The 13113-nt window shown below is 41.5% G+C and overlaps 1 protein-coding gene across 1 annotated transcript in view; it reads left to right on the top strand.

The window, feature by feature from the left end:
- LOC124603708 (rotatin) overlaps nucleotides 1-13113 on the top strand; it is a 417493-nt gene that overhangs the window by 236040 nt on the left and 168340 nt on the right. Inside the window, exon 20 of the mRNA XM_047136418.1 lies at nucleotides 6178-6371. Within this exon, the coding sequence (XP_046992374.1) occupies nucleotides 6178-6371 (194 nt within the window). The remainder of the gene's footprint in view (nucleotides 1-6177; nucleotides 6372-13113) is intronic.

Genomic DNA, 13113 nt, shown 5'->3' on the forward strand with positions numbered 1-13113 from the left:
GTGCAAAAACTTCAAAGGGGGGGGGGGGGGGGTGGGAGTGTTGTGACTCGCCGATCTTTCAAAGTGCCGCCACACAGTTACGCGCGTCCTCAACATGCGGCACTGTCTGCCAGCCATGCAGCAGCAGCGCCACCTAAGTGGCCAGCGGCCGCTAGACTCGGATTCAGTTATGATTTGACTGTTAAAGTGTACACACGTCGTACTCTGTTTATTTGATCTGTGACTTTCATGTATTGCTTCTTCCTTGAAACATATTTGTTCAACTTGAAGTTATAACAAAAACCATCATCAGGCACCAAATCCGTGAAATAAGTGAGCTGTGTCATCCTTTCACTGCAGCTGAACTTGAAATTGCCTTGGGCAGATGTAAGAAGTGTAAAGCAGTTGGCATCAATGACCTAGGAGTAGATCAGTTACAGAGCTTCGGCTTTGCAACTAAGATACGTCTCCTGCAAATGATGAACATATGCAGAATACTACAAATTTGGAGGAAAGCTAGGATCCCAGCCATCCTGAAAGCGTGTAAAGATAAGAATGACCCAGAGAACTACAGAGCTGATGTCTGTGCTGTGCCTTCTTCACAGAGTGCTGGGGAGAGTACACCTAACAGAGGCTGGTGAAGATTGATCCATTCTTGATCCCATAACAAACCACTTTTAGAGAAGGAAAAAACTGCACCTACAAAATACTGAAGCTGACTCAGCACATAAAAGATGGGTTGGAAAGGCAGAAGATTACAGGGCCAGTGTTTGTAAACCTCTCAGCAGCCTACAACTCCATTAACCATTGCCTTCTGCTTAGGAAGCATTACAACATCACAGAAAAATATGTTTTCACCCAGGCCATCAGCAACTTTCACCAGAACTTTGTAGTTCCAGGCTCAAAGGAGCAGTTGGAGGAGAAAGTGTGTTGGCACCAATCTGTTTCACATCTATACTAATGACCAGTGCCCCCCCCCCCCACCCCCCCAAAGAGAAAAAAAACTTTTGTGCAGATGATCATGCCTTCAAATCTCAGGGAAAATCCTTTGAAAGCATTGAGCAAAAGCTGTCAAAAGCCCTAGGCTTGCTGTCCACCTGCTGGACGATGAACCAGCTGAAGCCAAATCCTTCTAAATACCAAATGTGTGCAGTCTGCCTGAAGGACAGTGACAGCACTGTAGTCCAATTAAAATTACTTGATAGTTGACACCTCATGCATTGAAGTTGATTTCCTCCAACCAGAGCACTCAACATCACGCCCGAACCACTCACCATTGCCATTCTGCCACAACATGTAGTCATTTCACTTGCAGTTCCTTATTCGACTTTTTTTCTTGATGTCTTGGATCCCAAGTCATCGGTGTGGCACTTTTATTTCATATTTCATCACACATGATAACCGAAAACCGTGACGATTTAGTGTCACATACAGGGTGTTACAAAAAGGTACTCCCAAACTTTCGGGAAACATTCCTCACACACAAATAAAGAAAAGGTGTTATGTGGACATGTGTCTGGAAACGCTTAATTTGCATGTTAGAGCTCATTTTAGCTTCTTCCACCTACGCTCAATGGAGCACGTTATGATGATTTCATACTGGATACTCTACCTGTGCTGCTAGAACATGTGCCTTTAAAAGTACAACATGTGGTTCATGCACGATGGTGCTCCTGCACATTTCAGTCGAAGTGTTCGTACGTTTCTCAACAACAGATTCGGTGACCGATGGATTGGTAGAGGCGGACCAATTCCATGGCCTCCACGCTCTCCTGACCTCAACCCTCTTGACTTTCATTTATGGGGGCATTTGAAAGCTCTTGTCTACACAACCCCGGTACCAAATGTAGAGACTCTTCGTGCTCGTATTGTGGACGGCTGCGATATAATACGTCATTCTCCAGGGCTGCATCAGCGCATCAGGGATTCCATGCGATGGAGGGTGGATGCATGTATCCTCGCTAACGGAGGACATTTTGAACATTTCCTGTAACAAAGTGTTTGAAGTCACGCTGGTACGTTGTGTTGCTGTGTGTTTCCATTCCATGATGAATGTGATTTGAAGAGAAGTAATAAAATGAGCTCTAACATGGAAAGTAAGCGTTTCCGGACACATGTCCACATAACATACACTCCTGGAAATGGAAAAAAGAACACATTGACACCGGTGTGTCAGGCCCACCATACTTGCTCCGGACACTGCGAGAGGGCTGTACAAGCAATGATCACACGCACGGCACAGCGGACATACCAGGAACCGCGGTGTTGGCCGTCGAATGGCGCTAGCTGCGCAGCATTTGTGCACCGCCGCCGTCAGTGTCAGCCAGTTTGCCGTGGCATACGGAGCTCCATCGCAGTCTTTAACACTGGTAGCATGCCGCGACAGCGTGGATGTGAACCATATGTGCAGTTGACGGACTTTGAGCGAGGGCGTATAGTGGGCATGCGGGAGGCCGGGTGGACGTACCGCCGAATTGCTCAACACGTGGGGCGTGAGGTCTCCACAGTACATCGATGTTGTCACCAGTGGTCGGTGGAAGGTGCACGTGCCCGTCGACCTGGGACCGGACCGCAGCGACGCACGGATGCACGCCAAGACCGTAGGATCCTACGCAGTGCCGTAGGGGACCGCACCGCCACTTCCCAGCAAATTAGGGACACTGTTGCTCCTGGGGTATCGGCGAGGACCATTCACAACCGTCTCCATGAAGCTGGGCTACGGTCCCGCACACCGTTAGGCCGTCTTCCGCTCACGCCCCAACATCGTGCAGCCCGCCTCCAGTGGTGTCGCGACAGGCGTGAATGGAGGGACGAATGGAGACGTGTCGTCTTCAGCGATGAGAGTTGCTTCTGCCTTGGTGCCAATGATGGTCGTATGCGTGTTTGGCGCCGTGCAGGTGAGCGCCACAATCAGGACTGCATACGACCGAGGCACACAGGGCCAACACCCGGCATCATGGTGTGGGGAGCGATCTCCTACACTGGCCGTACACCACTGGTGATCGTCGAGGGGACACTGAATAGTGCACGGTACATCCAAACCGTCATCGAACCCATCGTTCTACCATTCCTAGACCGGCAAGGGAACTTGCTGTTCCAACAGGACAATGCACATCCACATGTATCCCGTGCCACCCAATGTGCTCTAGAAGGTGTAAGTCAACTACCCTGGCCAGCAAGATCTCTGGATCTGTCCCCCATTGAGCATGTTTGGGACTGGATGAAGCGTCGTCTCACGCGGTCTGCACGTCCAGCACGAACGCTGGTCCAACTGAGTCGCCAGGTGGAAATGGCATGGCAAGCTGTTCCACAGGACTACATCCAGCATCTCTACGATCGTCTCCATGGGAGAATAGCAGCCTGCATTGCTGCGAAAGGTGGATATACACTGTACTAGTGCCGACATTGTGCATGCTCTGTTGCCTGTGTCTATGTGCCTGTGGTTCTGTCAGTGTGATCATGTGATGTATCTGACCCCAGGAATGTGTCAATAAAGTTTCCCCTTCCTGGGACAATGAATTCACGGTGTTCTTATTTCAATTTCCAGGAGTGTATTTTCTTTCTTTGTGTGTGAGGAATGTTTCCTGAAAGTTTGGCCGTACCTTTTTGTAACACCCTGTACACAGATATCACAGTCACAGAGATGGAATTGCAGTAGATAAGCTTCAAGTGACATTGCAAGATGCCAAATTTTTGAAGGCTGCAATTCATCATTGCTACTAGGTCACCCCAGTTATAACTGCGTAACCCAGTGTTGTGGCATGGCACAGTGGTTAGTGTACAAGCCTGATGTGTTGAAAGTCGTGCGTTAGAATCTATCTAATGTAGGGAAATTTTTTATTTCCAAAGTTAATCAAAAACTTTGGTTATTGTTTTATTCAGTAATTGGTTTAAATGCAGTTTTTTTTTATTTCTAATACTTGCCCAAATGGTTTTCATCATTCTATTGACTTTTTAATGTGGTCTTATTTTTCTTCCTCTTGTACCTTTTTCTTTTGTAATCTGCCTATGTTGCATATAATCTGCAGCAAGTGCCAGCGAGGACTGCTCATTGGTTGATAACGCAGAACCATGATAAAACAATTTCACAGTCACTGATTTTTGAAAAGCAAGCTGCTCTTATTGTGGACACACACTTTCATGAGATTATTAACTAAACATAAAAAAATTATTTTGTAGGGTTTGTTGATTGACATTTCGGCTCAATAAATCCAATTCGGGTAAAAGTAAAAAAAATAATTTGGTGACAGCAAGAATCAAATTGCTGATGGCACGATGGAGAATACTGAATACTACTTACTGAGCTAAACACAACATTAGACCAGACGGGCAGATATTTTGCACGTACTAGTGCTCAGAAATTTTTTTAGTTTATTCTTTTCTTCCCGACACAAAAAAATTGTTGATGTAGCATGCTATAGACTGAAACAGTTTTCTAAAAGTCTCCAAAACAATAATCCAACTCCAGGAAGCACTGTGGACATATGGCTCATGAGAAACAAGTGGCAAAAAAAAGGGGGGGGGGGGGGGGGCGGCGGTACAGCTGTTCAATCAATCACATGTGAATTCACAAATGGCCATTCTGTCTCTTTATATAGGGTCTGTAAGTGTGTGAAGCTGCTTAAAAACCACACCCACACTCATCAGCTCAGCAGCTATCTGGAGGGTCAAAATCCTGTTGTGAAGTATGAAAGTAATATGGAATGTGATAGAATATCTTCTGTTAGCAATCTCACTTACTTCACACATTATTAGCGTGTGTTCTGGGCACAGCAGCTTTTATTCATTATTGGTATTGGCTTACTAAAGCTGCTCATTAGCCATGACACGAGGCTTGCATTTTATGTAAATAAACTTCCTGTTGTTTTTGTGTGCAGAAATATCATGATGTAATTCTAACTCCTTCAGTGCTCTATAAAAATGTTTTCATCCAAAGCTGAGAAATGCTGCCATCACAAAATTCTTGTGGCACTGTTGTTGTTGTGGTCTTCAGTCCTGAGACTGGTTTGATGCAGCTCACCATGCTACTCTATCCTGTGCAAGCTTCTTCATCTCCCAGTACCTACTGCAACCTACACCTTTCTGTATCTGTTTAGTGTATTCATCTCTTTGTGTCCCTCTATGATTTTTACCCTTCACGCTGCCCTCCAATACTAAATTGGTGATCCCTTGATGTCTCAGAACATGTCCTACTAACCGATCCCTTCTTCTAGTCAAGTTGTGGCACTAGGAGTTCCTGTTTTTATTTTCATTTTAATCAGTTGATAAGCATTTAAAGGTGTGGTTAATGATACTGCCACATATGTTGGAAACGAAACTTCATCATTAGAAATGAGGAACCAACTGTGTAAATATTTGGAATTTATAAATTACGCTGCATAGATGTTTAGACTCCCTATTCCTGTTTCATGTAAGGTTTAGGGTATCCAAAAAATTCCTGACTCTGAAATAAAGATAAAGTAAACCTCCAGCATAATGAATGGGAGATTTTTTGTAGTGTTTCTGTCAGGACCAACAGGTTATCATATTTTCATTGGTTCTGCCCCTGATCTCAGACCACAACCGGTTATACGGTAGTTTAGCTTTGGTAAAAAATGTAATTTGGATAGTGTCAGTACTTTGCAGCACTCTAAGTACAGATTTACAGCAACTGCATTATTTTCATAAATTGTTCATTCCTTAACTGATGAAAATTTGTAGTATGATACTGTTTGACTGGTCACAGTTGCACATGTAACAAGTGTTTTCGCAATTATGTTTCAAATATCTTTCTGGGACCACTTTGTGCCATCCAAAAGTTTTATAACTGTGCTACTTGTTCTACAGATAGGAAATTTGTTGTAATGCTCTTTGAAAAGATGCAAATTTAATTTAAAAAATGAATAATACACCATTACTTATTGGTTTATGAGCAATGTTTATCGAAGTTACACTTCCATTTGTGTCTTGCAGAACATCAGAAGAAATTTTACTGTGATGTATTTTATGATAAATTTTTATACAGCTGTATACAATACTGGTTCATGGCATTCCTATATCTCCTATAAATTTAATTAGTGACTATTTGAAGACTGTTGTGCTTACCGAATGGCTTTATGATTTTCTTGCCTCGCTTTTCATAGATTGTTAGCCAAATTTCAGTATTCACTACAGTAATATGTTTGAATATATGCTATTAACACAATAATTTTTGTTCAGGATTGGCGTGAGATGTTGACATCTGCTATGGGGGAGGAAGATTTCTTGTGGCTTGCCTCTTTATGGACAAGTAGAGATCCAGTTCTTCGTGCAGGAGCTATGCAGCTACTGGCTGGACTAAGCTTAAATCGTCAAGGATGTATATTTCTGCTGCACAGACTTCGCAATTTCCTTGTGTGGGAAGCTTCCCTGGGGTGAGTGAAGTGGTTTTGGAATGCAACTTGTTGTTTGTAGGCAATAATAATTCCTTTTTTGTGTTCATTGAAGGTATTAGTTATTGTGACGATAGAGTCACATACTTCCCTGTTGTCATAGAACTGTTAAACTCTTGTGGATCATAGAAGCAATGCAGATTTACATAGAATATCAGCAGTCGTACACACAAACCATTTCCCAAGCTGAACAGAGGTTACATTCAGGTCAGTCTCCAAATCCACAAAAGATATAGTATCACAGTAAATTGGAGTGCGGACAATCCTTGTCAGGAAGGAAGTAAGCTTTCGCAGAAGAAAACTACAGCTGTCATACAGGAACACTTTTCCATCGAGCAAGGCAATGCTTATTGCAGTGGTTTATGTAAATTATGTTTTTCTGAGCGATGTTTCTTGTGCTATTTCTGTATTTCATGTGGTGTTAACACATTTACTGAAAAGATAGACACTCTTATGCATATTAGCACACTGCGTCACCATTGATGTAAAAGTTATGCTGAAGAAGAGTCAGATATAATGTTGTGAAGCAGCTTGTGGCACAGTTGAGTTCAGTAGGAACTCACTTTTTAATTCTTCAGATTGGAGAAGGCTGGAGATGGCACTGCTTGATAGCATTTGAAACATCTAAACAATAATTACCATCCTTTAAAAGATTGATACCTAAGTTTCCAAAATATTTTCCTTGTGATAACTGATCATTTCTCCTATTGTTCTGTATTACATCTTGCAGAGATGACTTTTGGTAAGATGAAACAGGAGTAAGTAACAGGTTATAGTTTATGAAGAAAGAAATAATTGAGAGGGGGGGGGGCACATGAATCAAAGGGAGAAAAAGTAGAAAAAAAAAAAAAAGATAATTAAGAGAATATATTTAGAGACGGGCTAAATGCTAGTGTAGAAAGAGATCTGTGGGGAAAAAAATGGTGCAGATGGCTCTAAGCACTATGGGACTTAACATCTGTGGTCATCAGTCCCCTAGACTTAGAACTATTTAAACTATTAACCTAAGGACATCTCACACATCCATGCCCGAGGCAGGATTCGAACCTGCGACCACAGCAGCAGCGCAGTTCTGGACTGAAGTACCTAGAACTGCTCGACCACAGCGGCCGGCTCTGTGGGAAAACAGGGAGGGATGAAATATAAATAGGAAAAGAAATGAAACAAGTCTGTAGAGTAGAGTGGAGAAGACCGTAAACCTTTTAGTTTCTCTTTCTGCTTGGGCAATATGTTAGAGGTGAGTTTTGGACCAAATGTTTGTAAAGACAGTAATTGAAGTGCTCCCACGATATTGTGTTTGAAGTCTCTATCTCATGTATTGAGTGTTTACCTCATATAAGGCATCAGCTTGTGGCAAGGCTTCTCAGTCAGAAAAATAGCAGCATCTTATTCTTACAATCTTATTACAACACAGCAGTCATACTATTTTGAAGATACTATTAAGTGCAGAGGTCACCTTATTTGTATTTAATTTCATATTTCTGATGACTTCAGGTTTACACGTTCTTTTAGAAAGAGTAGAATAATTGTCTTTTAAGATTAGTGCCAGTTAAAGTTCACCCAGGATATGTGTAACTTCCAATTTCTTACAGTTATTCCTTCCAATTTTTTAAATTATTCAGTCAGCAATTACTGATCAGTTTCCATTCCATTGCATTAATCCCCCCCCTTTCAGCCACTAGTCAATGGTGACCGTGTAAAGGATGGCGCCTAGCGGGATATGAGCAGACCTTTCAATTGCTGAGAAAAAAAAAAAATTTGAAATAAATGATCCATTTTATCGTTTCAAGAAACAAATAAGACTTTCATTGTATTTGTTACATGCTGTGAGATTGGGACCAATAAATACTTGTAGGAGCAAATTAAAATTGAATTCTGCCTACAAATGAGACACACCCAGAATGCTGATTTCAGTGGTAAAGGTAGGAAGCTGCTATGCTGTATGCTTATATGGCTGCGCTTGGCGGCGTCTCTCTCTGGCAGTAGATAATCTCTTATCCTTCCAATTAATATCCTTTACGGAAAGTGCATTTCTAAAGGAAAGTCAAAAATTTGTATAAAGTCAACATTAAAGTGCAAGACAGCTCACCAAGTTCTATGAGACTGTATCAGAAAATAATTAGGTTCATTAGCGAATACGCAGATATATCTACTATTATTGAAAAGTGCCGATACAGGCATAGTTCATTTTTAAAAAAATCATAATTTTATTAAACACTATTCACAATAGAGTCAAAGGAATTGGCCATTGTTGAAAAATCATCAAAAAATGCAATATGCCAACATGTCAGAAATCCAAGCTTGGCAACAGTTGAAAGTAACATGCCAACTTGTGAACTGAACGATGGCTACCAAAAGACGAGATTGTTACACCACTATTATAAAATGATGACACTGGTAATATAACTAATCAAGATGTCACTTTCATTATGCTCGATGAGACAATTTCTCAGTTCTCACAGGGAAACATTTTTTCAAATATTGAAACTGAAGCACGCGACAGCGAAACTTTCTCTGACTATTTGCTCACGATGTTGTGAATGCAAAAACACGAAACAGTTCGTAAAAGCAGTGTAAATACTAGTGAGACACACAGTTTGACACAACTCATACAACTTACATCACAACAGTTTACAAAACACAGCAACTTGAAGGTATAGGACAATGGTCTACACACCAAAATCAGGAATTTAATGTTTTCAAGTGTAGTATTAGTCAACAGTTCATTGAGGTGAGCAAAACTATATGCACTGAATTATCAGACGTACTATCCGGGAAGTTGACAGAGCTAGGTAAACAGCAAAAACAAGAAATAATTACAGACATGTCCCACAATGTAAATATGTTAATGGAAAAATTATCATCCATAGATGATAAACAGGAACAACTTGTAGATGAGTTACAAAACCTTAGTAAAGCATGTTCTCAAATTCAGGAGGCGTAATCCCAAGTGGATGCATTGGTAAAAAATGTGATGAATGCAGTCATCAAGCTGCAAGACGTATGCAAAAACTTACCTACATACATACACAAGTTGAATCTAAGAGTAGACCAGTTAAGTTTAGAGTCAGAATTTCCCAAAAAATGGAGAGGTAAGATATGTGCAGATGTAAAGGAAATAACCAAAAACGCTGAACCTGGGATGCTGGATAAGGGCAGCACCCTTGCTCAAAAGGTAGTGCCAGAGTGCAAAATTTATGTAGATACTGTAGAAGAAGCTCTAAAAGACAAAATGTATGTCAGTTTGTAGCTAAAATAGATTCAGGTTTAAAGGAAGCAGAGGAACGGTACGAGGCAGCGCTAAAACTACTGACATTCCAAAACAACAATTGACAGAAAACAAACCCATGCTCTTAGAGAAGTTAGACACCCAAACCTCCCCATGAACCATGGACCTTGCCGTTGGTGGGGAGGCTTGCGTGCCTCAACGATACAGATAGCCGTACCGTAGGTGCAACCACAACGTAGGAGTATCTGTTAAGAGGCCAGACAAACGTGTGGTTCCTGAAGAGGGGCACCAGCCTTTTCAGTAGTTGCAGGGGCAACAGTCTGGATCATTGACTGACCTGGCCTTGCAACATTAACCAAACGGCCTTGCTGTGCTGGTACTGCGAATGGCTGAAAGCAAGGGGAAACTACGGCCGTAATTTTTCCTGAGGGCATGCAGCTTTACTGTATGGATAAATGATGATGGCGTCCTCTTGGGTAAAATATTCCGGAGGTAAAATAGTTCCCCATTCGGATCTCCGGGCGGGGACTACTCAGGAGGACGTCCTTATCAGGAAAAAGAAAACTGGCATTCTACGGATCGGAGCGTGGAATGTCAGATCCCTTAATCGGGCAGGTAGGATAGAAAATTTAAAAAGGGAAATGGATAGGTTAAAGTTAGATATAGCTGGAATTAGTGAAGTTTGGTGGCAGGAGGAACAAGACTTCTGGTCAGGTGAACACAGGGTTATAAATACAGAATCAAATAGGGGTAATGCAGGAGTAGGTTTAATAATGAATAAAAAAAATAGGAGTGCGGGTAAGCTACTATAAACAGCATAGTGAATGTATTATAGTGGCCAAGATAGGCACAAAGCCCATGCCTACTACAGTAGTACAAGTTTATATGCCAACTAGCTCTGCAGATGACGACGAAATTGAAGAAATGTATGATGAGATATAAGAAATTATTCAGGTAGTGAAGGGAGACGAAAATTTAATAGTCATGGGTGACTGGAATTCGACAGTAGGAAAAGGGAGAGAAGGAAACATAGTAGGTGAATATGGATTGGGGCTAAGAAATGAAAGAGGAAGCCGTCTGGTAGAATTTTGCACAGAGCATAAGTTAATCATAGCTAACACTTGGTTCAAGAATCATAAAAGAGATACTAAAAGGTATCAGATAGATTATATAATGGTAAGACAGAGATTTAGGAACCAAGGTTTAAATTGTAGGACATTTCCAGGGGCAGATGTGGACTCTGACCACAATCTATTGGTTATGAACTGTAGATTAAAACTGAAGAAATTGCAAAAAAGTGGGAATTTAAGGAGATGGGACCTGGATAAACTGAAAGAACCAGAGGTTGTAGAGAGTTTCAGGGAGAGCATAAGGGAACAATTGACAGGAATGGGGGAAAGAAATACAGTAGAAGAAGAATGGGTAGCTCTGAGGGATGAAGTAGTGAAGGCAGTGGAGGATCAAGTAGGTAAAAAGTCGAGGGCTAGTAGAAATCCTTGGGTAACAGAAGAAATATTGAATTTAATTGATGAAAGGAGAAAATATAAAAATGCAGTAAATGAAGCAGGCAAAAAGGAATACAAAGTCTCAAAAATGAGATCAACAGGAAGTGCAAAATGGCTAAGCAGGCATGGCTAGAGGACAAATGTAAGGATGTAGATGCTTATCTCACTAGGGGTAAGATAGATACAGCCTACAGGGAAATTAAAGAGATCTTTGGAGAAAAGAGAGCCACTTGTATGAATATCAAGAGCTCAGATGGAAACCCAGTTCTAAGCAAAGAGGGGAAAGCAGAAAGGTGGAAGGAGTATATAGAGGGTCTATACAATGGCGATGTACTTGAAGACAATATTATGGAAATGGAAGAGGATGTAGATGAAGATGAAATGGGAGGTACGATACTGCGTGAAGAGTTTGACAGAGCGCTGAAAGACCAGAGTCGAAACAAGGCCCCGGCAGTAGACAACATTCCATTAGAACTACTGACGGCCTTGGGTGAGCCAGTCCTGACAAAACTCTAGCATCTGGTGAGCAAGATGTACGAGACGAGCGAAATACCCTCAGACTTCAAGAAGAATATAATAATTCCAATCCCAAAGAAAGCAGGTGTTGACAGATGTGAAAATTAGCGAACTATCAGTTTAATAAGTCACAGCTGCAAAATACTAACGCGAATTATTTACAGACGAATGAAAAAACTGGTAGAAGCTGACCTCGGAAGATCAATTTGGATTCCGTAGAAATGTTGGAACATGTGAGGCAATACTGACCTTACGACTTATCTTAGACGGAAGATTAAGGAAAGGCAAACCTACGTTTCTAGCATTTGTAGACTTAGAGAAAGCATTTGACAATGTTGACTGGAATACTCTCTTTCAAATTCTAAAGGTGGCAGGGGTAAAATACAGGGAGAGAAAGGCTATTTACAATTTGTACAGAAAGCAGATGGCAGTTATAAGAATCGAGGGGCATGAAAGGGAAGCAGTGGTTGGGAAGAGAGTGAGACAGTTTTGTAGCCTCTCCCCGATGTTATTCAATCTGTATATTGAGTAAGCAGTAAAGGAAACAAAAGAAAAATTTGGAGTAGGTATTAATATCCAGGGAGAAGAAATAAAAACTTTGAGGTTCACCGACGACATTGTAATTCTGTCAGAGGCAGCAAAGGACTTGGAAGAGCAGTTGAACGGAATGGACAGTGTCTTGAAAGGAGGATATTAGATGAACATCAACAAAAGCAAAACGAGGATAATGGAATGTAGTCGAATTAAGTCGGATGATGCTGAGGGAATTAGATTAGAAAATGAGACACTTAAAGTAGTAAAGGAGTTTTGCTATTTGGGGAGCAAAATAACTGATGATGGTCGAAGTAGAGAGGATATAAAATGTAGACTGGCAATGGCAAGGAAAGCGTTTCTGAAGAAGAGAAATTTGTTAACATCGAGTATAGATTTAAGTGTCAGGAAGTCGTTTCTGAAAGTATTTGTATGGAGTGTAGCCATGTATGGAAGTGAAACATGGACAATAAATTGTTTGGACAAGAAGAGAATAGAAGCTTTCGAAATATTGTGCTACAGAAGAATGTTGAAGATTAAGTGGGTAGATCACGTAACTAATGAGGAAGTATTGAATAGGATTGGGGAGAAGAGAAGTTTGTGGCACAACGTGACTAGAAGAAGGGATCGGTCGGTAGGACATGTCCTGAGGCATCAAGGGATCACAAATTTAGCATTGGAGGGCAGTGTGGAGGGTAAAAATCGTACAGGGAGACCAAGAGATGAATACACTAAGCAGATTCAGAAGGATGTAGGTTGCAGTAGGTACTGGGAGATGAAGGAGCTTGCACAGGATAGATTAGCATGGAGAGCTGCATCAAACCAGTCTCAGGACTGAAGACCACAACAACAACAGATACCCACAATATGGGGCTAGCCCGTCGAAGGAAAATAGTAAAGGTTGCATGACACGGCAACACTTGCCAGCAGCTGTAACTGTCAA

This window comes from Schistocerca americana, chromosome 1 (assembly GCF_021461395.2).
Source record: "Schistocerca americana isolate TAMUIC-IGC-003095 chromosome 1, iqSchAmer2.1, whole genome shotgun sequence".
Classification (NCBI taxonomy): Eukaryota; Metazoa; Arthropoda; class Insecta; order Orthoptera; family Acrididae; genus Schistocerca; species Schistocerca americana.